At 43.9% G+C, this 26956-nt stretch overlaps 3 protein-coding genes across 3 annotated transcripts; 1 reads left to right on the forward strand and 2 right to left on the reverse strand.

Annotated features, from left to right (window-relative positions):
* Positions 1-8835: 8835 nt before the first annotated feature.
* Positions 8836-17720, reverse strand: LOC123992254. Its single transcript, XM_046293431.1, has 5 exons — positions 17693-17720; positions 17135-17148; positions 9999-10127; positions 9872-9922; positions 8836-9688 (listed from the first exon to the last, which is right to left on the reverse strand). Exons 1-5 carry the CDS (start codon positions 17718-17720, stop codon positions 9290-9292), a joined length of 621 nt encoding a protein of 206 aa, XP_046149387.1. The 3' UTR covers positions 8836-9289.
* LOC123992594 (dnaJ homolog subfamily A member 3, mitochondrial-like) lies at positions 11396-14116 on the reverse strand. Its single transcript, XM_046293856.1, is given in 2 exon segments — positions 11396-13736; positions 13739-14116. Coding segments are annotated over 2 exon segments (1206 nt in total). The 5' UTR covers positions 14019-14116; the 3' UTR covers positions 11396-12810.
* A 1316-nt stretch (positions 17721-19036) lies between the features above and the next one.
* On the forward strand, positions 19037-25519 carry dhrs12la (dehydrogenase/reductase 12-like a). Its single transcript, XM_046293857.1, has 10 exons — positions 19037-19194; positions 20737-20870; positions 21064-21146; positions 21285-21380; positions 21574-21655; positions 21751-21812; positions 21934-22038; positions 22861-22951; positions 23201-23338; positions 24246-25519. Exons 1-10 carry the CDS (start codon positions 19124-19126, stop codon positions 24359-24361), a joined length of 978 nt encoding a protein of 325 aa, XP_046149813.1. The 5' UTR covers positions 19037-19123; the 3' UTR covers positions 24362-25519.
* Positions 25520-26956: the final 1437 nt, after the last annotated feature.

Consider the following 26956-nt stretch of genomic DNA (forward strand, 5'->3'; position numbering starts at 1 on the left):
CTTACTGTGTAGTGTTTACTAATTGGAGCGCACAGATGGTGAACAGGCTGCAGAATATCAAATTCAAAACACCATCTGTCTCAATGTGTCAACAATAACAATATGTAGCCTCGGCTTGTTGTTGTCAAATCTAAAAACTCTTGATCAATCAAACATCTTTGATTGACTGATAAGCTAGTAGTATGTAACAACGCAATCAATTTGGTAAATTTAAAGTTACAATAATGAGCAAATGTGAAGATGGACATTTCAGCCACACAGAATGAGATACAATTTCTATGATTTCAGCACCTTGGACAGCTCCGGTTGCAACAAACAGGATAACATCACATTTATTTTAAGTTTTTAAGGGGTGGATCAGCTTTAATATTGCGGATAGATTGTTGCTTCCATCACTGAAATTGTCTGCATCATTTCCAACACCCATACATTTTTGGGGGAAACACACAAGGTTAAAGTCGGAAGTTTACATACACCATAGCCAAATATATTTAAACTAAGATTTTCACAATTCCTGACATTTAATCCTAGTAAAAAGTCCCTGTCTTAGGTCAGTTAGGATCACCACTTTATTTTAAGAATGTGAAATGTCAGAATAACAGCAGAGAGAATGATTTATTTCAGCTTTTATTTCTTTCATCACATTCCCAGTGGGTCAGAAGTTTACATACACTCAATTAGTATTTGGTAGCATTGCCTTTAAATTGTTTAACTTGGGTCAAACCTTTCAGGTAGCCTCCCACAAGCTTCCCACAATACGTTGGGTGAATTTTGGACCATTCCTCCTGACAGAGCTGGTGTAACTGAGTCAGGTTTGTAGGCCTCCTTGCTCTGAACACACGCTTTTTCAGTTCTGCCCACAAATTTTCTATAGGATTGAGGTCAGGGCTTTGTGATGGCGACTCCAATACCTTGACTTTGTTGTCTTTAAGCCATTTTTCCACAACTTTGGAAGTATGCTTGGGGTCATTGTCCATTTGCAAGACCCATATGCGACCAAGCTTTAACTTCCTGACTGATGTCTTGAGATGTTGCTTCAATATATCCACATAATTTTCCTCCTCATGACGCCATCTATTTTGTGAGGTGCACCAGTCCCTCCTCCAGCAAATCACCCCCACAACATGATGCTGCCGCCCCCGTGCTTCACGGTTGGGATGGTGTTCTTCGGCTTGCAAGCCTTTCCTTTTTCCTCCAAACATAACGATGGTCATTATGGCCAAACAGTTCTACTTTTGTTTAATCTGACCAGAGGACATTTCTCCAAAAAGTACGCTCTTTGTCCCCATGTGCAATTAAAGACCGTAGTCTGGCTTTTTTATGGTGGTTTTGGAGCAGTGGCTTCTTCCTTGCTGAGCAGAGGCCTTTCAGCTTATGTCGATATAGGACTCGTTTTACTGTGGATATAGATACCTTTGTACCTGTTTCCTCCAGCATCTTCACAAGGTCCTTTGCTGTTGTTCTGGGATTGATTTTCACTTTTCGCACCAAAGTACGTTCATCTCTAGGAGACAGAATGCGTCTCCTTCCTGAGTGGTATGACGGCTGCGTGGTCCCATGGTGTTTATACTTGCGTACTATTGTTTGTACAGATGAACGTGGTACCTTCAGATGTTTGGAAATTGCACCCAAGGATGAACCAGACTAGTCTACAATTTTTTTCTGAGGTCTTGGCTGATTTCTTTTGATTTTCCCATGATGCCAAGAAAAGAGGCACTGAGTTTGAAGGTAGGCCTTGAAATACATCCACAGGTACACCTCCAATTGACTCAAATGATGTCAATTAGCCTATCAGAAGCTTCTAAAGCCATGACATTTTCTGGAATTTTCCAAGCCATTTAAAGGCACAGTCAGCTTAGTGTATGTAAACTTCTGACCCACTGGAATTGTGATACAATGAATTATAAGTGAAATCATCTGGCTGTAAACAATTGTTGGATACATTACTTGTGTCTTGCAGAAAGTAGATGTCATAACAAACTTGCCAAAACTATAGTTTGTTAATTAACAATACATTTGTGGATTGTTTGAAAAACGAGTTTTAATGATTCCAACATAAGTGTTTGTACACTTCTGACTTCAACTGTACATACACACATAATATATATATAAAACGATATTTACACAGGTCACAACAAGACAAAGATGTCTGAACTGCTACACCATCTTCGATATAGATATATATATCCAAGATGGTGTAGCAGTTCAGACGTCTTCGTCTTGTTGTGACCCGTGTATTAATCTTTTTTTTCTTCGTATATATTTTGTATATATATATTTTACCTCAATTTCAACATAGTCTCCTGCAACCCGCCTCACCCAATGTGGTATTTCTATACTTTAGAACCGGAACCCCCAACAGAAGCTAGTCAGCTAACTAGCCACTAGCTAGTAGTCAGCTCGTAGTCAGTTAGCCACTGCTAGCGGTCATCAGCTAACCTTAACCCGGTCAACTCCTGCAGTCTGCACAGCTCGATTCAACCCAGAGCATACCGGACTGCTTTTTCTCCACCAAATCTCCATATCTCTGGATTCCTACCGCAAGCCCTGAACCTTTTCACTTGGATCATCGCAGCGAGATAACTGCTATCCGAGTGGCTACTCCTGGCTATCGTCTCTGTCCCGAAGCAAGCATCAGTTAACCTGGAACTAGCCTCGTGCTAGGCCCATCTCCCGGCTAGCTGAAGAGGTACATCGGCCACTCCTTGGGCTACAATGCCTATTTTGCCAATTGACCTGAACCCCTTTTACTGGCGACATGGAAACCTGCCGATCCATCAAGACTGGTCTGCCGATGTAACCGTCCGAGGGGGCTACAACAGACTCTTCCGTTGCGACGTCCCCCTAAGGCCCTTCTGCTAGCCCCGGCCCGCTATCTGTCTGAATCGCCATGTCTCCAGCTCGCCTAGCTACTCACTGGTCCCTATGATCACTCAGCTATGCATGCCTCTCCCTAATGTCAATATGCCATGTCCATTTCTGTTTTAGTTAGTGATTATTGCCTTATTTCACTGTAGAGCCTCCAGCCCTGCTCAATATGCCTTAGCTGGCCCTGTTGTTCCACCTCGCACACTGGTTCTGGTAACCAGGTGACCTCACCTGGTTTAAATGGTGTCTCCAGAGACAAAACCTCTCTCATCGTCACTCAATGCCTCGATTTACCTCCACTGTATTCACATCCTACCATACCCTTGTCTGTATATTATACCTTGAATCTATTCTTCCACGTCCAGAAACCTGCTCCTTTTACTCTCAGTTCCCGAATGTACCAGACAACCAGTTCTTTTAGCCTTTAGCTGTACCCTTATCCTACTACTCCTCTGGTGATGTAGAGGTTAATCCAGGCCCTGCAATGCCTAGCTCCCCTTCCATTCCCCAGGCACTCTCATTTGTTGACTTCTGTAATGGTAAAAACCTTGGTTTCATGCATGTTAACATTAGAAGCCTCCTCACTAAGTTTGTTTTACTCACTGCTTTAGCACACTCTGCCAATCCGGATGTCCTAGCCATGTCTGAATCCTGGAATAGGAAGGCCACCAAAAATCCTGAAATGTACATCCCTAACTATAACATTTGCCGACAAGATATAACTGCCAAAGGGGGCGGAGTTGCAATCTACTGCAGAGATAGCCTGCGGAGTTCTGTCATACTATCCAGGTCTGTGACCAAACAATTCGATCTTCCACTTCTAAAAATGCACTTTTCCAGAAACAAGACTCTCACAGTTGCCGATTGTTATAGAACACCTTCAGCCCCCAGCTGTGCCCTGGACACCATATGTGAATTTATTGCCCCCCATCTATCTTCAGAGCTCGTACTGTTAGGCGACCTAACCTGGGACATGCTTAACACCCCGGCCATCCTACAATCTAACTAGATGCCCTCAATCTCACACAAACTATCAATGAACCTACCAGGTACAACCCCAAATAGATAACATAACATAAAATAGATGACCAACCTGCCCTCTAAATACACCTCTGCTGTCTTCAACCAGGATATCAGTGATTACTGCCTCATTGCCTGCGTCCGTAATGGGTCTGCGGTTAAACGACCACCCCTGTCAAAAGCTCCCTAAACACTTCAGCAAGCAGTCCTTTCTAATGAACCTGGCCCGTGTATCCTGGAAGGATATTGACCTCATTCTGTCAGTAGAGGATGCCTGGTTATTTTTAAAAGTGCTTTCCTCACCATCTTAAATAAGCATGCCCCATTCAAAAAATGTTGAACCAGGAACAGATATAGCCCTTGGTTCTCTCCAGACCTGACTGCCCTTGACCAGCACAAAAACATCATGTGGCATACTGCATTAGCATCAAATAGCCCCTGCAATATGCAACTTTTCAGGGAAGTTAGGAACCAATATACACAGGCAGTTAAGAAAGCAAAGGCTAGCTTTTTCAAACAGAAATTTGCATCCTGTAGCACAAACTCCAAAAGGTTCTGGGACACTGTAAAGTCCATGGAGAATAAGAGCAGTTGCCCACTGCACTGAGGCTAGGAAACAGTCACCACCGATAAATCCACGATAATTGATAATTTCAATAAGCATTTCTCTACGGCTGGCCATGCTTTCCACCTGGCTACCCCTACCCCGGTCAACAGCCATGCACCCCCCCACAGCAACTTGTCCAAGCCTCCCCCATTTCTTTCACTCAAATCCAGATAGCTGATGTTCTGAAAGAGTTGCAAAATCTGGACCCCTTTAAATCAGCTGGGCTAGACAATCTGGACCTTCGAAAGCCAAGTTAACAAACAGATCACCGACCATTTAGAATCCCACTGTACCTTCTCCCTTATGCAATTTGGTTTCAGAGCTGGTCATGGGTGCACCGCAGCCATGCTCGAGGTCCTAAACGATATCATAACCGCCATCGACAAAAGACAATACTGTACAGCCGTATTCATCGACCTGGCCAAAGCTTTCAACTCTGTCAATCGCCACATTCTTATCGGCAGACTCAACAGCCTTGGTTTCTCAAATGACTGCCTCAACTACTTCTCAGACAGAGTTCAGTGACCAAATCCGAGGGGTTGTTGTCCGGACCTCTGGCAGTCTCTATGGGGGTGCCACAGGGTTCAATTCTCAGGCACACTCTTTTCTCTGTATACATCAATAATGTCGCTCTTGCTGCTGGTGATTCTCTGATCCACCTCTACGCAGACAACACCATTCTGTATACTTCTGGCCCTTCTTTGGACACTTTGTTAACTAATCTCCAGATGAGCTTCAATGCCATACAACATACAACTCTCCTTCCGTGGCCTCCAACTGCTCTTAAATGCAAGGAAAACTAAAAGCATGCACTTCAACCGATCGCTGCCCGCACCTGCCTGCCTGACTTAGAATACGTGGACATCTACAAATACATAGGTGTCTGGATAGACTGTAAACGTTCCTTCCAGACTCACATTAAGAATCTCCAATCCAAAATAAAATCTAGAATCGGCTTCCTATTTCGCAACAAAGCATCCTTCACTCATGCTGCCAAACATACCCTTGTAAAACTGACTATCCTACCGATCCCCGACTTAAGCGATGTCATGTACAAAATTGCCTCCAATACTCTACTCAGCAAATTGGATGCAGTCTATCACAGTGCCATCCATTTTGGCACCAAAGCCCCATATACTACCCACCATTGTGACCTGTATGGTCTTGTTGGCTGGCCCTCGCTTCATATTCGTCGCCAGACCCACTGGCTCCAGGTCATCTATAAGTCTTTGCTTGGTAAAGCCCTGCCTTATCTCAGCTCACTGGTCACCATAGCAGCACCCACCCATAGAACGCACTCCAGCAGGTATATTTCACTGGTCACCCTCAAAGCCAGTTCCTCCTTTGGCCGCTTTCCCTTCCAGTTCTCTGCTGCCAATGACTGGAACAAATTGCAAAATTCACTGAAGCTGGAGACTCATATCGCTCTCATTAACTTTAAGCATCAGCTGTCAGAGCAGTTCACAGATCATTGCACCCGTACATAGCCCATCTGTAAATAGCCGATCCAACTACCTCATCCTCATATTGGTTTAGTTCTCCTTTGCACCTCAGTACCAGAATAATTTTGCACGCCCAATTTTTCAGTTTTTGATTTGTTAAAAAAGTTTGAAATATCCAATAAATGTCGTTCCACTTCATGATTGTGTCCCACTTGTTGTTGATTCTTCACAAAAAAATAGTTTTATACATTTATGTTTGAAGCCTGAAATGTGGCAAAAGGTCGCAAAGTTCAAGGGGGCCGAATACTTTCGCAAGGCACTGTACACAGATGAAGTCGGAAGTTTACATACACTTAGGTTGGAGTCTCTCCACACAGTCACCACTCCACACATTTATTGTTAACAAACTATAGTTTTGGCAAGTTGGTTAGGACATCTACTTTGTGCATGACACAAGTAATATTTCCAACCATTCTTTTTAGAGACGGACCATTTTTTAGAGACAGATTATTTCACTGTATCACAATTCCAGTGGGTCAGAAGTTTACCTACACTAAGTTGACTGTGCCTTTAAATGGCTTGGAAAAGATGGCTTCATCTGAAGGGAAACTTATGTGGATATATTGAAGCAACATCTCAAGACATCAGTCAGGAAGTTAAAGCTAGGTCGCAAATGGGTCTTCCAAATGGTCGTGGAAAAATGGCTTAAGGACAACAAAGTCAAGGTATTGGAGTCGCCATCACAAAGCCCTGACCTCAATCCTATAGAAAATTTGTGGGCAGAACTGAAAAAGCGTGTGCGAGCAAGGAGGCCTACAAAGCTGACTCAGTTACATCAGCTCTGTCTGGAGGAATGGGCCAAAAACTTGTGGAAGGCTCCCCGAAACGTTTGACCCAAGTTAAACAATTTAAAGGCAATGCTACCAAATACTAATTGAGTGTATGGAAACCTCTGACCAACTGGGAATGTGATGAAAGAAATAAAAGCTGAAATAAATCATTCACTACTATTATTCTGACATTTCACATTCTTAAAATAAAGTGGTGATCCTAACTGACCTAAAACTGATTTTTTTACTAGGATTAAATGTCAGGAATTGTGAAAAACTGAGTTTAAATGTATTTGGCTAAGGTGTATGTAAACTTCCGACTTCAACTGTAGGTTAATGAGCCATATCTGTTTATTGTCCAATGACATATTCAAAATAATCCATCTACCTTGATAATCTGTTTGGACAATTTGCACATTTGGGATCAAAATTACTGTTAATATCATCACCCATTTTGAATTTCTTTGCCCATAGGAGAAATACATTTCGCCCCCCCAGTCCTTTTTCCACAAAACTTCATCTAAAATTGTTTCCTGTAAACAAGATATTATTTTCCTTCTCTTTTAGTGAGGTACATACTGATTGTCTTTTCTTATTATCTGCCTAGCCGTTACAATTATAACTGGGTATACTTATTTCACCACTTACCATAATGAGACACAACTTTCAATTCTATGTATCAAAATATATGTTTGAAACGTACCATTAAAAAGTAACATGTTGATTGTCTATATAGCTGTACCATGAAATTTGCATTGCTACTAAGTTAAACTCCAATTGGTCCCCACTATTCCACCCGCTAATAGCCCTCCTCATCCCGAGTTGGGTTGTCATCCCAATGCCCTGCAGACCACCCCCGACCCCCCGGATCCCATAGCACCGGAGAGACACAGTGCCACACACAGAACAGAAGCAGATCAACCACCAGATGCATTTCCATCGCCCTCACCTCGATTTGTACTATATATAGCAGTTATATATTTTTTATTTATTGTATTATTATTTTTAAATCCTGTTTCTTATTTTCCATTATTAGCTATTAATATTTGTAGTAATGTAGGCAATTTATGCAAAGGATTTTTACCTCTCGCCATTACCAAAATTACATTATGGCAAGCAATCATTATATTAGCAAACAATTATTGTGAATCGTCCTATATTGTCCCGAACATCTTTAACTCCCTTGGAACAGTTGTGGGATAAACACACACACACACACAACCCCTTTACCCCACAACAACCATAGACTCAGATTCTCAACAGTTGCACCATCCTAGAGCCCAACTCAAGAAAACCATTCCCTTTCTCACTCAACACCACACTTTCTCAAACACCAAAAAACACACACCACACCATCCAGCCACATATACTGCGCCTTCTGTTTACTGTGTTTTTCTCCACCATGTTGAATTACTGCTTTTATGTTCCAATTAGTTATATCTATATTTTTCTGTTGTATTATTACAATCCATAACTGGGCTAGAATTGTTTCCTTATTTGCCTCCTCGATGAGAACTTTGTCATTTTTAGCCATGGAGTAGTCTTTGTGTCTCTGAACAACTGGTTATCAATACACAGTTTGTCCACGAGAGCTACGTGTTTCCCTTTCAACCTATTTTCCTTGAAAATTGGATACAGAACTTTATGCCGTTCTGAAATTTCCTTTGGGAACTGGTCCTTCACGCCAGCATACCCATCATTTTATCTTTAAAGAAAGTTTGGCAACGATTGGACGTTCATACCTCTGCCCTCTCTGTCCGAAGTGGACACATTCAAGTTGGATTGTATCGATAGCTTCGCGTGGAATCTGAAGCGCTGTAAGGACAAACTCTAACTGTAGATTCAGGAACATCTTCTTACCCTTGGATACCTGTAAGTACTAGATTCTCTCTAATGGATCTAGTCTGTATTTCAAGTAAGGCATCACTCAGAACGATGACTAATTTCTTAGCCTTGGGCGAACAGGGTAGTCCTTGTCTCAATTCCACAAATAAAACCAAGAGATAATCAATTTTCAACAGGTGGAAAAAAAACATACTCTAACATTTAAAATGACAGACTATTCTGGAAACAAAACTATTTATTCAGGCAGTACAGCTTTAACGGCACTGAGTAGGCATCACTTTCCAAAATGTCAACCTTAAGCTTCAATCTTAGAACCCTCTGGCTCTAGATTGCCAACTGAGAAATATTACAATAAGGCAGTGGCTATGTTAGTCAACGTAGAATTAAAATAAGAAATGTGACTTTCGAAGTGGTAAGAAGTTGTGGTTACAATCCTTGGATCAACTCACAACTGAATTAAAACATTTTAAAATGCAGCAGCAATAAGCTAAAATAACATATTTGCTTAAAAATCAGATAAAGCAAAGCAGGCTACAATTACTGTAAAACATATGTGATACTATCAAATTTGTAATTCTAAAATAATTTGAACTAATAACACATTTAAAAATAAATCTCAAAGTTAATATCTGTGTTTTAAAATGAACTCCTAAATGATAAAACTCCTAACGCATCTTTCAGAAAGTGCTTATAGGGGCCTTCCGAGTGGTGCAGCGGTCTAAGGTACTGCATCGCAGTGCTTGAGGCATCACTAAAGACCCGGGTTCAATCCCGAGCTGTGTTGCAGCCGGCCACAACCGGAAGACCCATAAGGCGGCGCAAAATTGGCCCAGCGTCATCCGGGTTAGGGGAGGGTTTGGCCAGCCGGGATGTCCTTTCCTATCGCACTCTAGTGACTCCTTGTGGCGGGCCGGGAGCACACACGCTGACACAGTCGCCAGTTGTACACCGTTTCCTCCGACACATTGGTGATGCCGGGTCAAGAAGCAGTGCAGCTTGGAGGGGTCGTGTTTCAGAGGACACATGGCTCTTGACAGAGTCCGTACAGGAGTTGCAGAAATGGGACAAGATTGGAACTACCAATTCGGGAGAAAAAGGAGTGAAAAGTACAAAGAAAAGACTAATAATATTAGAAAGTGCTTATATAAAACAGACCATGTATTCTGTCTGAATGGAAGAGTAACTTAAGAATAAATCTTCTTTGAAATGTTGTGGCACTTATTGAGAGAAGGATTCTTCGGTCTTAAGATTTGACTCACGTCCCTGTTATTGGTGCAGTAGGTCGGTTTACTCATATACTCCTCCATCTTCTGTTGAGAGAACAGAAGAAACATATTGAAATATTTGGGCAAGTGTCACACTTAAGTGATTGTATGTGTGGGTCACCTCTTGTAGTGTCTCTGCCTCCTCAATAGCGATGCCCACAGCTGTCTTGGAGGTCTCCAGGATCTCTCTTCCCACCAGGAACTCATCCAGGATGAAGTAGACCTTCTCAAAGTTAAAGATGATGTCCGGCTGACACACCTGCAGCACACACACACACACACACAGTTGAAGGATATCAATGAGTCACTCACTCCCAAGATCGGCCAAAGAATGAGGCAGGGTTGTAGGGGACTGCAGAAAGACACGTGCGTATGACTATGTGTAACAGTACTCTTCTTGCGTTGTGTACAATCAATCAGACACAAACTCCAACTTGTAGCACCAGTCATGGAGGTTTATTCTGATCGGAACAGCACAAAATTGCACGTCATGCAATGCACGGCTCACCATCCAACTCTGCACTCATGCACTGTACAAAATATACGGACCCCCCCACCCGACACAGTAAGTTGCTAGCATTAGCGGGAATTCTCTACAACAAAATGCACAAGAAATATTCACCAAAAAACGCTGCATCTTATGTGATGTTCGAATAACATTTACAAATTGATATAAATTGTACATTTAAATCATCACTTGGGAGTATAAAAATCACTTTGCAAACAACAACTTACTGCTGGTTTGGTGCTTTTTCACTGGGACGATTCTAACTGGAACATCCCCCCTCGTAAGCAAGCTACGCAAACCAGCCAATAAGATGCCATGTTGAGTAGGTGAAGGAAAGACAAAACTAAAACCAAAAACATTGGCTTAACAATATAGTGGCAAGGGGAATCACCAATATAACCCTGTTACATGTGCTATCATTTTACCCCATACATTTTCCCAGACACACAGAAGTACTCGTTACTTTTTGAATGCTTTGAGGACAGGAAAACGGTCAAATTCACACACTTATCAAGAGAACATCCCAGGTCATCCCTGCTGCCTCTGATCTGGCGGACTCACTAAACACAAATGCTTAGTATGTAAATTGTGTCTGCGAGTTAGAGTGTATCCCTGCCAATCCGTATGAAATATGTTACATTTAAAAAATATATATTTATAAAAACCCATTTTTGCTTTGTCATTATGGGGTATTGTGTGCAGATTTAGGAGGGATAAGGCTGTAACGTAACAAGATATGCACTGTACCATACCCTTCCGTGCCTTATTGTTTAATCATATGATTTTGATGAAATTCTAGTTTTGCTTCTAGTCGTTCCAATTCCTTCCTAATTCATTCGATAACATTGAAAGATTAGTGGAATCTGTGTGGGTTGCTGGACAGGTAGGATGACTGACAGTGAAGGTGAACAGGTGGTCACGTGTCAGGTGACAGAGGAATGTATGAGACTGAGGCAGGAATTCCTTTAACCATAAAGTGGTATATTTACTGAGTAGTCTGTGCTGCATCACAAAGGAAACAAATAACATGTATACAATCAAATTCATAATCAAAGATCAAATCATATCAGTCATTATTAACAGCTCTGTATTTACAAATATAACGAGGCAGAATGGAGGTACATGAAAGTGTGCTGCTTTGAGTGAATTCTCAGATTCATCGAGAGAGAAGGGGTTGATGAGGGAAGAGGTCCAGCCACATCTGATCCAACTGGTTTGAGTCATGCCCATCCTGGATGACTGGGTTCTTAGACCCAAATGCATCTCCACACACATGACTTTTTTTAATGTAACAAAGGTATATCAGCCAGACAACTTCCTCTATCTCACCATAGCTGTTTGACAGCACGAATGCTGTTACTAGGTTGGTACAACTCATTGCAGTGGCTAGCTAGATAGGAAGCAGAGTTAACTTTACAGAACTTATTACACACTAAGAAATCAGGATCTCAACCAAAACAAAGCTCCTTATTGCAGCACAGACTTTTTAAATTAAATGGATTTTCTATTCTTATACCCTAAGTGTACAAACCATTAGGAATAACTTCTTTCCATGACAGACTGACCAGGTGAAAGCTATGATCCCTTAATGACACTTCAATTTACTTCAATCAGTGTAGATGAAGGGGAGGAGACAGGTTAAAGAAGGAAGTTTAAGCTTTGAGATCAGACTTGTATTGTGTCTGTGTCCATTCAGAGTGAATGGGCAAGACAAAAGATTGAAATGCCTTTGAACAGGGTATGATAGTAGGTATCAGGCGCACTAGTTTGAGTGTCAAACTGCAGTGTTGCTGGGTTTTTCCACAGTTTCCTGTGTGTATCAAGAATGAATGGTCCACCACCCAAAGGACATCCAGCCAACTTGACACAGCTGTGGGAAGCATTGGAGTCAACATGGACCAGCATCCCTGTGGAACGCATGACACATTGTAGAGTCCATTCCCTGATGAATTGAGGCTGTTCTGAGGGAAAAAGGGGGGTGCAACTCAATATTATAGAGGTGTCTAATGTTTAATGTTTTGTATATCCATGTTTTTAGCCATCACTGGCAACAGTGTATTCCTCAAAGACAGCAGACAGACCATACTTTGAGTGACTGCGCTAACCCTAACCCTAAGGGGCAGTCACTTCCTGGTAGTTCCAGAGCATATTTCCTCTTGGATTTGGGTTTTAGGCAGCAGGTATGAGTTAGGACCACATTCTGTTCGAGTCTGTTTCAGTCCATTGTCTTCCACTGCTATGGAACTGATCAAGGATGAAAGGAGATCTGTGAAGGTAGATCTGGGGTAACCGGTCTTGTCCAGTGCCAGAGTAGGATACAGTAGACATCATCCCTCCAACACTCTCCCACCACCTGTCCCCATATCTGGTCTCTCCTTGCGGCTGTCTTCTTAGGGCATCATCTCTCTACCCTCGGACACTCGCCTCAGTTCCCAGTGGACCTTTTACCTGCAGTGGTGCTTGTGACACCATTGACTGTCCCCTCCACTTCAGTCTCATCCTCTGCGTAGCTCATGAGCAGAGCTTTCTGTCTGTCTGTCAGGATCTTGGGGACTCGGACTTTGACGTGGACGTAGTGATCTCCGTAACCATAGCCACTGATCCGTGCGATGCCCTTCCCAGAGAGGAGGATCCTCTGGTCTGTTTGGATCCCAGCAGGGATCGAGAGGTTGACTGTCTCGTAGAGGCCCTGTGCCCGGGCCGTGCCCCCCAGTACAGCCTGAGCCACAGAGATCAGCACGTCAGAGTGGATGTCTGCGCCGTCCCGTCTGAACACTGGGCTCTTCTGGACCCGAAACGTGATGAACACCTCCTTCCCCACAGGCATCCTGACCGTCTGACCGTCCTCAACACCTGCTGGGACAGGGACCATTACTGTCTTTTTCTGTCTGGTCTGTCCGGTCCCGTGACAGGAGTTACATGGGGTGGAGATCACAGTGCCTTTCCCATTACACCGACGGCATGTCGACCGCATCACAAAGGGGCCCGTGTTCACCGTCTCCATGCCGGAGCCGTTGCAGTAGTGGCAGTGCACAACCTTGGTGCCAGGCTCGCTCCCTTTACCATCACATCGCTGGCAGCTGGCCTCAGTGTTGAACGCCATCTCTTTGTTGACCCCCTTGGCAGCTTGGGTGAACGTCAGCTCCATGATAAACTCCTGGGGCTGATCAAATACGGCATTGAAGTCGCCGAAGCCACGGCTTCCAGAGAACTCCCCAAAGATCTTGCGAAACAGTTCCTCTGGGTCCACGCTGTTAGCCTGTCCGCTCCAGTACTGGTGGTGTCCACCACCGCCCGCCTGGCTGGCGTCGAACCCTGCCACCCCGTACGTGTCATACTGCTTCCTCTTCCCTCGTCACTCAGCACCTCATAAGCTTCAGCCAGCTGAGCAAATTTCTCCTTGGCCTTAGGGTCTTCCTTGTTGGTGTCAGGGTGATACTTCTTAGCCATCTGATAATACGCTTTCTTGATCTCTTTCTGTGTGGCACTGCGTGGTACCTCCAAAACCGTGAAGAAGTCCTGTTTGTTGGAGGCTGGGGCACTTGTGTGGAAGGACAGTGTGCAGATGACATGGGGAGATTTAACACCTGACAGCCCTCTCAATGTCAACGCATTCCCTGTGCCCCCACGCATTGCATTGCTTCCCGGCCAGAATTTCTGTGCTCCAAAAGTCGACAGACTTCTTGAGCCTCCATTGGAAGAAGGGGCCACAGCACAACAAGCACGACGGTGACCAGAGGACACAGCAACTGTTATCCAACGTGTGGAGCAGCCTCTCTTGCTTTGGAAAATACAATGGGTTAGTTTTCAGACCTTCTGGGCGGGTTTTGAGTGGTCATTGTTCTAACAATCATTGCTAGAACTGGCATCCCTGCCACAGAGCACGCGAACAGAGGCAGCAGTTGTCTGTGTGTGTAGTGCTTTTTCTTCAAGTTGTAAAAGCAAGCAGAGCAAAAACTGGCTACTCTTTATTTGACTGATGTAGCTGGCAAAGTAACTGCTGTTTGACTTAACAGAAAAAAATGTACTTATTCCCAGTGATGAGCTAGTAGTGAAACTGACATGCAACGTTAGCTAATGTCTCATCCCCCCTCGACTGAATTTCTGTCTGAAGTGAATGAACTAGAGCTAGCTCCTAGCTACCACAGCCAGTTCAGCTCTAGCCTCTGGTAGCAGTATCTAACAGCTGCTGTGAGTATGAAAACATTTGGTAGCCTTTGTTGTTTTCTCCAGTTGATGTATCATTAGAGCTAGTCAAATGTTGGCTAACGTTAGATATTGTTTTTACCCCAATCACAGTCAATATAGCAATGTAACATTATTGATCTGTCAGTTTCCCTAGTTAGTTATACCGACACGGTATAAACAGCTCTACAGCCTTCACTGTCACAGTGCACAGTCAGTACACAACACTATGCTCTTCTTAGCAGAATCAGATGGTGACAGGTGTCCCAGAAAATTCATACAGCCAGGGATGACCAATCTTCAGAGCTCAGGTGAATTCTGCAGTACATTATAACAATCAGTGAATGGATACACAGTTCCATCTTGAGTTGATGGGTAGACTACAGTCTGGGAATAATGGTCACGTCCGTTATTCCGTTACAGAAATTACCACCCATTTGGAAAAGGAAAATGCAATAAATATTTACTCTGAGCTGCGCTTCGGTAGTTTGGTGGTAGATGGAAGTCAGTGTTGCCCAACCGAGTCCTTTGAAGAATGTCTCTGGTTGTCAATTGTATACGTTGTAGTAACGTCTTTGTGTGGTAGACGGGATACTCTGTCTGTTCCTTCCTAACCGGCATTTGCAGTTGCTGTTGCTAACTCAACGGCTAGGAGGTATCACTTCTGTAGTGAATAAGAATTCAAAGTTCATACCATTCACAACCAAAGCTCACGCTGATGTGGTCTTCATTCTGTAGTTATTATCTGAACCATTCTGACATCGGACCGTCGTCCTACATCCTCGGAACAGGAGGTTACATTGTCGTTACAGGAGGTTACATAATGGCTTATATAGGAAGGGAGGAGGGCATGTTTGAAAAGTTTTATAGCCCATGTCCCTTCACAGGGGCGGGCCACTGATTGAGCAGAGCCCTATCTTATAAAACCCAAATCTCACATTTTAGAAGCTAAAATCATATTTCATCCCATCACAAATCATTTCATATTCAAACATTTAAATTGAACAACAATTCCATGTGAATCTGATAACTCTGCTGTGTAAACTTTGTCATCTGATCACTGATGAGAATGTCTCAGATGGCAACCGAACTGACATATTCATTAAGTACCACCGCATCTGTTCCATTGGTTGGATTACCAGAATATAGTTCATTTCCCCCCACCTTCTGATGTTCCCAGAATCTCTATGTTAACCAAGGGTTTTGCAAATGTAACGTCAGTAGGGTAGAGAGAGGAAAAAGGGGGGAAGAAGTATTTATGACTGTCATAAACCTACCCCCAGGCCAACATCATGACACTATGATCCCTTTTTGATGTCACTTGTTAAAGGATTTTTAGGCCTTGAGACAATACCGACATGGATTGTGTATATGTGCCATTCAGAGGGTGAACAAGACAAAAGATTTAAGTGCCTTTGAACGGGGTATGGTAGTAGGTGCCAGGCGCACCGGTTTGAGTGTGTCAGCAAAGGTTTTTCCCTGTCAACAGTTTCCCGTGTGTATCAAGAATGGTTCACCACCCAAAGGACATCTACCCAACTTGACACAAGTACTGTGGGAAGCATCCCTGTGGAATGTATTCCACACCTTGTAGAGTCCATGCTCTGATGAATTGAGGCTGTTTTGAGGGCAAAGGCGGGTGCAACTCAATATTAGGAATGTTTTCCTAATGTGTTGTACAATCAGTGTATATTTCACTTGAGCGTGTGCCGTGTGCCGTGTGCCGTGTGCCGTGTGTGTGTGTGTGTGTGTGTAAGGAGGACTGGTGAGGAGGAAGGGGTTTAGGAGGTTAAACATGAACCACTAAAGGGGCCAAGGATGGTTCCAGTCTACCCAATTCCCTCCTCCTTTCCCTCCCTCTACAGTACAGTACACAGGCACCATAGTCTGTTCCAGCCCAGAGACAATAGTGAGAGGGACTAAACACAGACAGCAATATTGGTCAACAGAGAAACAAAAGGAGGAAAGACCGAAGTCAAAAATAGGAAAACAAATCATCTGCCAAATAAAGAAAATCAGACACAGAGAGAAGGGATATAAGAGAAAGACATCGAAGGTAAACCACAGACAGATCCAGCCCAGACCCAGAGAGAAGGGATATAAGATAAAGACATCGAAGATATAAGAAGGGATATAAGAGAAAGACATCGAAGGTAAACCACAGACAGATCCAGCCCAGACCCAGAGAGAAGGGATATAAGACAGATCCAGCCCAGACCCAGATATAAGATAAAGACATCGAAGGTAAACCACAGGTAAACCACAGACAGATCCAGCCCAGACCCAGAGAGAAGGGATATAAGATAAAGACATCGAAGGTAAACCACAGACAGATCCAGCCCAGACCCAGAGAGAAGGGATATAAGATAAAGACATCGAAGGTAAACCACAGACAGATCCAGCCCAGACCCAGAGAGAAGGGATATAAGAGAAAGACATCGAAGGTAAACCACAGACAGATCCAGCCCAGACCCAGAGAGAAGGGATATAAGAGAAAGACATCGAAGGTAAACCACAGACAGATCCAGCCCAGACCCAGAGAGAGGTTCTGCTTCCTCAGTCACCTTTTGTAAACAATCTTGAGGTCCCTCCAGAGGAGGAAGTTACAGGAGTGGGGAGGGCGAGCCAGCACCATCAGAGTCATTTGCCTCGTCACCACCTTCTTCCCTCTCTGTCACCGGAGTGAACCACTTTTGCAGTCCCAACTTCCCCTGCCGACTTAACAGTAGCAGGAAGTGCATCTGAGGGGGGAGGGGCAGGAAGTTAACCAGCATGGGACCCAAATTGTAAAAATAGAATGACTAGAATGGGTATTATTGTAGGCAACCGATTGAGTGTATTTCTTCAGACATAGTATGCTCATGTAACACATGAATGGACATATTCATGCAGGCTACTCACACATACTCAGACACTTTGAACACACCCCACAATTACACACTTAGGCCTAGTTGATGTGTTGCAATCCAAAACAACACTTCTAACTGATACGTGGTTGTTGGGGTGGATATAATTTGTGGAACGTTCCAACAGGAATCTGTTCCAAAAACTTCGTAAAGTACAAGGTTGCCAACAAACAAAGCATACAAAAAGTTGCACGATCAACTCACCTAGCTAATTACCTGTCGAACAGGCATCAACTCTCCACATCGCTTATTCTTAATGTTTGTCCATACACTACCAGAGAGAGGGCAGACATTTTTCGGGATAAACCTGGTAAGTGAAAAATTGTCCTTACCCTATTCACAAATAGGATGCCATGAAAATGTAAAAGTATTAAAATGTCTCTTATTCTGCCACTATACAACTTTGTATGTGTCGTTTGTTGGCAACCTTTTTATTTACGAAGTTTTTGGAACAGATTCCTGTTGGAACGTCCAAAGTATACCCACCCACGTTGTTGTGCAAGACAAAAACGATATTTCAAAAATCAGCCTAATAAAATGGGCAGTTTTAGCAAAAATATAACTTACACATGACTTTCGAAACGTTCTAGTATGAAAACAACACATTGTGCAACAACCCATCGATAAACAGCTTCTTATGCAAGACAGACGGCACAATTGTTCAAGTGGGAGAGGTGGTTTCAGTGGTGCCAGCCAGCAACGCTTCTTTAAGCTACTGTAGTGTCCGGGCAAACAGGTGGAGACAACCTGCCAAATCAACTGGGTGTGGCATTGACAACACCGTTACTGTAGGCTACTCACCTTTTGGACAGGTGCATGTTCGATAGAGAGAATGTACTTTCCCTGTAAAATGTCAAAACATGGAACCAAAAGCAGACATTTTACTCACCATCGTGAAGCTGCAATGTGAGAGTAAGGCCAACAGTTGAGGGAAAATATGTTAACTACATTCTTGCGTAAAAGCGGTACATAGGGACTGGCAACGTCAAATTCAAACAATGCTGTGGGTTAAATTGCCAAACCATACCTTCTCTAGTCTTGACTGTGCCGCGCCCCGTTTTCTGCTTTGCTTGTTCGGAATTGGTTCACACCTTTCACAGGAGGTTCCTGGGCAAGGTGCATTGTAGTACTTTACTAACTGGTTTATGATCAAATATAGATATTATCCTGTTTGTCAAGAAGCCAAGTTATGTGCGTCTATTATTTCATTTCCAGCGACAGACATATTGCGTGTTGTTTTGGATTTTTCTATTGTAGCCTAAAGGCCTATAAAAACCGACAATTAGTCTCAGTTCCCTGGAGAACAGTAGGCAGAACAGTAGGCATGTAATTTTCTTCTGTTACTGAAATATGCGGTCGTTGAAATTGAATTTGAAATGCTGTGCATGCAACTCCTGAATTTGCCATGGAAACCTATTGGAGATTCAGTAGGATTGTTTTTTAACATGAATTCAAGCCAATAGACATCATGGACAGTGTCGAGCTGACACCAGTTGACACCGAGTTTGATTGTGCTTCAGCTGTTGATCCCAACTCGCCGCTGGGTGGCGGAAGGTGTCATCCAATGTAAATTCACACACGTGGGTTTGGTCCAAGTTAAAACCGGAGGAGAGAGTGCACTAACGGACGACGGGACGAGAGGACTCCATGGGTAATACAACGATGTCTCTTTACCGCAACTCCGCGTGGTTTCTGAAAGGAATGACTGAATTCACCAGGTAAGATTTTCTCCGCTATGGTGTTTCTGTCATCATCATCATCATCATCATCATCATCATCATCATCAGCAGCAGCAGCAGCAGCAGCAGCAGCATCATCACATTGATGCTTATATATTTACTCTGGAGAACAGTAGGCAATTGATCACTGGTCTCCTATCTGTTGGGCACATACGCACACATGTGTTATAGTTGATTTAGATATTTCATGGAATCAAATCCCTGGCTACAAATGTCACAAGTTACAAACTAAATCGATAAAATGTATAAAACTGAATGTTCAAAAATAAATATGTTCTATTCCAGAACAATGTGTATATTTTCTCTCTTTCATTCTCTCTCTCTCTGTGCATGTGTGTACATCATTTGGCAGATATTATTAAATTGATCACAGTGAACATTCTGTGAACATCACAGTGATTCAGGTAGATTCTAGATGTTCACTGGTAAAAAGAAACATCAACCAATTAAACAGATGGAGAATACTGGTTAAGCAGTGTTCCATCCCTGTCTTGATTAATCCTGTCATTTTGCTTTGAATGCCTCAATCAGTGACCTGTAACGTGTATGTACAATACATATGTATTCATGTCTGTATTGCTTACCACTGTCATTTGAGTTATTTTACCCTCAATGATTAAGTATTGCATTAGGATAGCAAAAACCGATCCAAGATCTGTAAAATAGGGCCTGGGCCATTACTGCTGTGTTGTGTCAAAACCACTAAATGGACAAAACTGTTAAAGAACCGTTGACCTTTTGCCATCATATTACTAAACAATTGGGTCATTAATTCTAACTACAAAGGTTTGCAATCTTATTTGGATATCCACCAGCTCAAGTCAATGCCATCATGTGGAACTATTGATAAATGGTTTTCAAATAGCATCGGATCACACACTGCCCTTCCTCATTCTGAACAACAAAGCAATTAAATCCAACTGAAGAGGTGCCTTTGTCATTTATTCCCCACTTCCTTTGTTCAATGTTGTGTTTTCTTGCAGAGACCAGTCTCTTTACCCGCCCTGACCCTTGACTCCGCTAGTGTTTACACTGCAGGACACCACCAAACAGAGCGTGCGTTTAGCCCAAAACAATCCCCAAGTACGGCGCTGCCTTACTCCCTTCATCCCCCATTGGGAACAATGGCTGCCATTGAACCCCTTGACGTGGCACACAGGCCGCTGTAGCTGTCACCAGCGGTGGCCTCAGAACCGCCTCCCCTCTCCTTCTCACATTACCTAAGAGATGATGTGACAGTCTTTCCCTTTGTTAGACCTTTGTCCTGCTCACTGAATATCTGAACTGTTTTGAATTGGTTCCATTTTAGATGCTGTCTCCTCACTCTGACTATATCTGACCCCAGGACATCTATGTGCACTGGCACTGACCTACTTTCTTTTAATCTGTTTTTGATCAATCATTCAACGAATTATTTCAACTGGAAAGGGGTTTATTGTCACCCTCTACCACCCTGTGGAATGGAGCAGTGGATGGATAGCCTCCACCTGACTGTTGTCTGTCTATCTGTGTGTGTTGCAGGAGTGCGTTCCTGTCTGCAGCCAAGCACTTTGTGGAAAAGGACCTGGAGGTGTCCATGGCAGGCAGGGTCTTCATGGTCACTGGAGCCAACAGTGGCATAGGGAGAGCTACAGCCATGGCCATCGCCAAGAGAGGTACGGTGTGCGTCTGTAGAGGAGAGAGTGTGTGTGTGTGTCTGTAGAGGAGAGAGAGCGAGTGTGTGTGTAAGTGTGAGTTAGTGAGTACATGTGTGTCTTTGGAGGAAGAGCATCATCACATTTCACCGCACTGAATACACTCCTGGTGCAGCCACTCTTGCTCTACTGTTATCCCCCATCCCCTTTCCAGGTGGTACAGTCCACATGGTGTGCAGGAACAAGGACAAAGCAGAGGAGGCCAGGGCTGACATTGTCAAGGAGTCAGGAAATAAAGTGAGTGAGTTTGGGCCTCTCTCTTACCCTCAAAATGTGTGTGTGTGGGGGGGGTGTAATCATCATGTAATGTGCCCCTGCTCCCCTCACCTTGTGCTTTGTACCCCTGCAACTAGTGTAATAATCATATAATTTCAGGAAATATATGTCCACATTCTGGACCTATCAGAGACACGGAAGGTTTGGGAATTTGCAGAGGCCTTCAAGAGGAAGTACAAAGCCTTGAATTTACTGGTGAGTGCTGAACACGTTTGAATTAAACTGATAACCATGTAACATATATTTCTACCTCTAGTCATCACCCTGCCTTTTATCATTCTCTCTCTTTCTATAATTGTACACAGAGTTCTTCCCATGTTTTATATAGCTTTACATGTGTACAGCATTCATAATGTAGGATTATTGATTGACTGATTGACGTGGACAGATAAATAATGCAGGCTGCATCATGAGTGAGAGGGATGTGAACGCTGAGGGGCTGGAGAAGAGCTTTGCCAGTAATGTCATGGGTGAGTCAATGACAGAGGTTAATGTGAATACTTCAGGCTCATAACCACTTCCGTTCAAAACCCCTTGAAAGAAACACATCTCTCTCCATCTCTAGGTGTGTATATCCTGACCAGGGGACTGATTCCCTTACTGGAGAAGAGTGCAGAGCCCAGAGTGGTGAGTTTGAAACCCACTGGCAGTTTTTCTCATAGATGTAATTTGACAAAAAACGAATAATACTTCAGTGTGCTTCCTGTTTATGATTATTTAATGTTTCCTGTCTCCCCTCCCTCCTCAGATCACAGTTTCATCTGGAGGGATGCTGGTCCAGAAGCTGAGGACAGGGAACCTGCAAACAGAAATAGGCCGCTATGACGGGACCATGGTCTACGCACAGCACAAGGTGAGGGGAGCAGGGGCACACAGCACCAGGTGAGGGGAGCATGGGCACACGGCACCAGGTGAGGGGAGCAGGGGCACACGGCGCCAGGTGAGGGGAGCAGGGGCACACGGCGCCAGGTGAGGGGAGCAGGGGCACACGGCGCCAGGTGAGGGGAGCACGGGCACACGGCACCAGGTGAGGGGAGCAGGGGCACACAGCACCAGGTGAGGGGAGCACGGGCACACGGCACCAGGTGAGGGGAGCAGGGGCACACGGCGCCAGGTGAGGGGAGCAGGGGCACACAGCACCAGGTGAGGGGAGCACGGGCACACAGCACCAGGTGAGGGGAGCACGGGCACACGGCACCAGGTGAGGGGAGCAGGGGCACACGGCGCCAGGTGAGGGGAGCAGGGGCACACAACGCCAGGTGAGGGGAGCAGGGGCACAAGGCACCAGGTGAGGGGAGCAGGGGCACACGGCACCAGGTGAGGGGAGCAGGGGCACACGGCGCCAGGTGAGGGGAGCAGGGGCACACGGCACCAGGTGAGGGGAGCAGGGGCACACGGCACCAGGTGAGGGGAGCAGGGGCACACGACGCCAGGTGAGGGGAGCAGGGGCACAAGGCACCAGGTGAGGGGAGCAGGGGCACACGGCACCAGGTGAGGGGAGCAGGGGTACACAGACATCCATACAAGGTTGGAGACAATTATAGTAAATGCATGATGTGGTGGTCTCTTGCTGGTCTGTGCTTGTCACATCATCTAGGGCTGATTTTATTTGGTCAGAAATGTTACATTTGAGATTTGTGTTTGAACTGATCCCAGCTACTGGTGTGTGTTTCAGAGGCAACAGGTGGTGATGACAGAGCAGTGGGCCCAAACCCATAGCAACATCCACTTCTCAGTGATGCATCCTGGCTGGGTGGACACACCAGGTACTGTATCAATACACCACAGCTACACAACTACCAGCAGCAAACAGCTTCGGTTCCAAGTATGACAACATTGTAAACACATATCCACATTTGGAGATTGACATTTACTATTGAGATTTACAATTTCAATATAGATATCCGATGCCGTTTTAATACAAATCTAATAGTTTTAAAATGTAATACATTCTGATCAACAATTGTTTATTAAAATAAAATGTGTTACTGATGAGTCTCTCTCTGGAGTTGTAGCGGTGGCCAATGCCATGCCTGACTTCCACCAGTCTATGAAGGACAGCCTGAGGACCCCGGAGCAGGGAGCTGACACCGTGGTGTGGTTGGCCATCTCAGAGGCCGCCGCCACCAAGCCCAGCGGAAGCTTCTTCCAGGGTAGGCAGTAAAAGACACTTCTCCATTAAACAAAGTATCACAAACAAAAGTAAAGCATGGTCTGAAGCATGGGATTGTCCCCGTTTGTTTGCCAATTACAGAGAACGATTTAATGTGTTTTGTGGTAAAGTATCAGAGGTCATGACCAGAAGAGAGAGACAAAACTACAGTAAGACAGCAAAGTGAGGTCTAGTGTAGAGTGTCATGGGTTAAGTGTCAGATCCACGCACGCACTCTCTCTCCTCACAACTCGTTCTCAATCTGTGCTTCTGGAGAAAACAAGAGCTCTTTAAAACAGCCAGGCTTCTCGGGTACAGTGGACCTCAGTCAGAATTGGAGAAGAGAGAGACAGAAGGAGAGGGAAAGAGAAGAATAGAGAGAGGGAAAGAGGATATTTGGAGCATATGGGAGGGCTTTAGAGAGAGGGAAAGGAGAGAGAAAGAAGATGAGTGCTGTCTGAATGAAGTGTTTGTCTGTGTGGGTTTGACTGGGGGCATGAGAATACTGGAGGTTGGGGATAGCGGGGGTGGGTTGGGTTGGGTTTCTGGCGTTGGTCCACTGCAGCTGGAGCTCTTGGTACCAGATACTGCCAGAGTACAGTGGAACCCCCCCCGACACACGCCCTCTTCCTCCATTGTGGCGACCCCAGTAACCTTCCCCAGCACAGCGGGATAGCAAAGAATGACTTCAATAGAGTCACTAACACAGACACCCCCTCTCATAGCTGCGCCTGCATTTACACAATACATATCAGGGGACAACAGCTAGGCCTACATTGTTTTTTTTAACTGTATTTTCTAGATAACTTCATTGACACAACTATAGGATGGATCAATCACAACGTGAATAGTAAATGCTTATCTTTTAACCAACCAGGTTGTAAAACAGATTGTATTGTGTGTGTCAGATCGGAGGATGGTGTCGGCCCACCTGCCCCTGGCCTGGACCCACAGTTCCCAGTTGGAGCAGCAGAAGTTCATGAGTGTGATGGAGGATCTGGCCAAGACCTTCCAGCCCCACTAAGACCACTACCATCCCCCCCACCCACCAGTACTATATATACACTGGAACCAGTGTACTGTATCACAATATTCTGTGACCCAGTTCAGCAAAGCTAACAGTCTACACATACCTGTCAGGGGGGGAGGAGAGAGGAGGCATCCTATTTGATTTGGACTACTTTAACAATTTAGATATTTATTGAACAAGAGCACATTTCATATGTAACCTCTACATGGCTTAAAACACTTTATATTTTTAAGCTCAACTCCAGCACTGAGGACTAAAACAGAACAGTGTTTGATGGTGATGATGCTGATTTAGGGTTCCCTGAAAAGGGTTCTTTATCTTGTTGCCTTTGAGCTGCTGATAGGGAAAGCACTTTTCAGTTATTTATACATTTAACCCAACAAACACAGTATGTTGCTTTTCTACCACTTCACACAGTGACTCAATGAAAGCTGTCAATCAGATGGGAATCTGATGTGACCAAAGTCACTTCCTTATTCATCTACAAATCACATCACAGCCTGTTGCTATGGGCCCAGCCTAACACGTGGTTGGTTGGTTGGTTTACTCTGCTCGTGTTCAAACTAATTTACCCAAAGTGCTTCTTTAGTATTACAACCTTATGAAGTTGTCTATATAAACTGATTAAATGCATGGTGTACATTAACAAAATGACGACAACAGCAGGAGGGCAAACACCAGAGGGATACACTACAAAGCAGGATCAGAGTTAGCCAGCTAACGTTGATTAACAACCAGAAATAACTATTGAAACCTAAACTTTGATATGTGTTTTTGGTTGAGTCAATTAGACCATGCCAATTTCATGCGTATCTTATAAAAATACAAGTTATTTCTGAATATTTTGGCAAGTTAGCTGGCTAAATCATTGATCTTTCTTTGTAGTATAAGCCTTTGTGTGGTTATACTGAGCCCAGGCATGAAGAGACCTCTCACTATCAGCAGGTAGATGGGCCTTTTACCTATTCACACCCAAGAGGTAAGGAAGGAACCACAGCATTACCTGACATGTCCAATACAGCCAAGGTATATTTATTTAATACTATTGATGTTTGAGGAAGTGATAAGATAAATATGCTTAAAGGCGATAATGTAGGCAGTCATGTATGTTGTGATATCATCCTTGAATAAAATAAAATCCACTTAGTAAAACCCAGCTTTATGTCTTTTCTGACTGTTACTGTATTGCAGACAGGAGACATCCAACACAAGAGTTAGACTTATTAACAGGTCTGAATGGATTTCTTTATTAAGATTTCATTTTTCTTCACCGTGACAGAGTGCCACAGGGAGACTAGTCAGTACTGTCAATATTATCAAGAGTTTCTCTTTAAAAATACAATTATTAAAGATATACAACAATGGTCGGAAAAACAAGATTATCAATCACCACCTTCCGGAGACACCTGAAACCCCACCTCTTTAAGGAATACCTAGGATAGGATAAGTAATCCCTCTCACCCCCCCCCTTAAGTTTTAGATGCACTATTGTAAAGTGACTGTTCCACTGGATGTCATGAGGTGAATGCACCAATTTGTAAGTCGCTCTGGATAAGAGCGTCTGCTAAATGACTTAAATGTAAATGTAAAATTTACGAGCAGTATGACATGATAAAATGACAGAGGTTAAAGAGTAATAGAGAACGTAAACTATAGAATTCAGAGGAGGCTGGTGGGAGGAGCTATAGGAGGACAGGTTCAATGTCATGGCTGAAATGGTATAAATGAAACGGTTTTAAACACATCAAACAAATGGAAACCACGTTTGACTCCATTCCATAAATGCCAAGAGCCGGTCCTCCTATAGCTCCTCCCAGTAGTCTCCTCTGCTAGATACGGCTCCAGTTTGAGATATTACAATTTTATACCTGTGTGAAAATGTGGATGTGGTTTAGTCAAATTACATGTATGACCACCATATGATGAAAACAACTAATCTAATCATGTAAAAAGTATATAAATTCTTCTTCATGGGATTGACCCATCAAACAGACTTCTACTTCATTCCAAACCAACATACCTAGAGAATAGTATTGATCACAAATGTGGTGGGAACAATATATGGAGGGAATCACAAATGTTAGCTTCTAAATGTTACTGGCTCTTAGTTACTCCTCATAATGGAATTCATCTAGTTGGGAGCAGAAATCACTGGGACTCCAGTTAACTGTCCCAAGTATCCTCTATAACTCCGGCATCCTCTATAACGCAGAGGGTTAAGGTTAGGGTCATGTTTACAGAGCACCAGAGATTTCTTTTGATCTAACACAATAAATAAAAGCTGGACTTGAGCCTTGATTGTACTGTAGTATAAGTGTCCCCAAGAACACTGCACATCCCTGATGACTGTACTTGACATTTGAGTTATTTAGCAGACGCTCTTATCCAGAGCAACTAGGGTGAAGCGCCTTGCTAAAGTGAACGTCAACCAATTTTTCACCTAATCGACTCGGGGTTCGAACCAGCGACCTTTCAGTTACCGCTAGGATACCTGCCGCTTCTATGACCTCACAATGTCCCTCTGACATCAACACCCCTGTAATCTCTGTGATGTCACAAAATGTCTTTATGTCAACACCTCTGTGACAA

The sequence above is a fragment of the Oncorhynchus gorbuscha genome, linkage group LG13 (assembly GCF_021184085.1).
Source record: "Oncorhynchus gorbuscha isolate QuinsamMale2020 ecotype Even-year linkage group LG13, OgorEven_v1.0, whole genome shotgun sequence".
Lineage (NCBI taxonomy): Eukaryota > Metazoa > Chordata > Actinopteri > Salmoniformes > Salmonidae > Oncorhynchus > Oncorhynchus gorbuscha.

What these genes read in the sequence shown, in the direction of transcription:
- dhrs12la (XM_046293857.1), top strand. Translation starts at nt 19,124, where the DNA reads ATGGGTAATACAACGATGTCTCTTTACCGCAACTCCGCGTGGTTTCTG. An exon ending in AGAGTGCAGAGCCCAGAGTG is followed by an intron (nt 21,813 to 21,933) that starts GTGAGTTTGAAA and finishes CTCCCTCCTCAG; the next exon opens with ATCACAGTTTCATCTGGAGG. An exon ending in TGGCTGGGTGGACACACCAG is followed by an intron (nt 22,952 to 23,200) that starts GTACTGTATCAA and finishes CTGGAGTTGTAG; the next exon opens with CGGTGGCCAATGCCATGCCT.
- LOC123992254 (XM_046293431.1), bottom strand. Translation starts at nt 17,720, where the DNA reads ATGTGGAGAGTTGATGCCTGTTCGACAG. An exon ending in AGGCAGAGACACTACAAGAG is followed by an intron (nt 9,923 to 9,998) that starts GTGACCCACACA and finishes TTCTCTCAACAG; the next exon opens with AAGATGGAGGAGTATATGAG. An exon ending in ACTGCACCAATAACAGGGAC is followed by an intron (nt 9,689 to 9,871) that starts GTGAGTCAAATC and finishes CCGAATTGGTAG; the next exon opens with TTCCAATCTTGTCCCATTTC.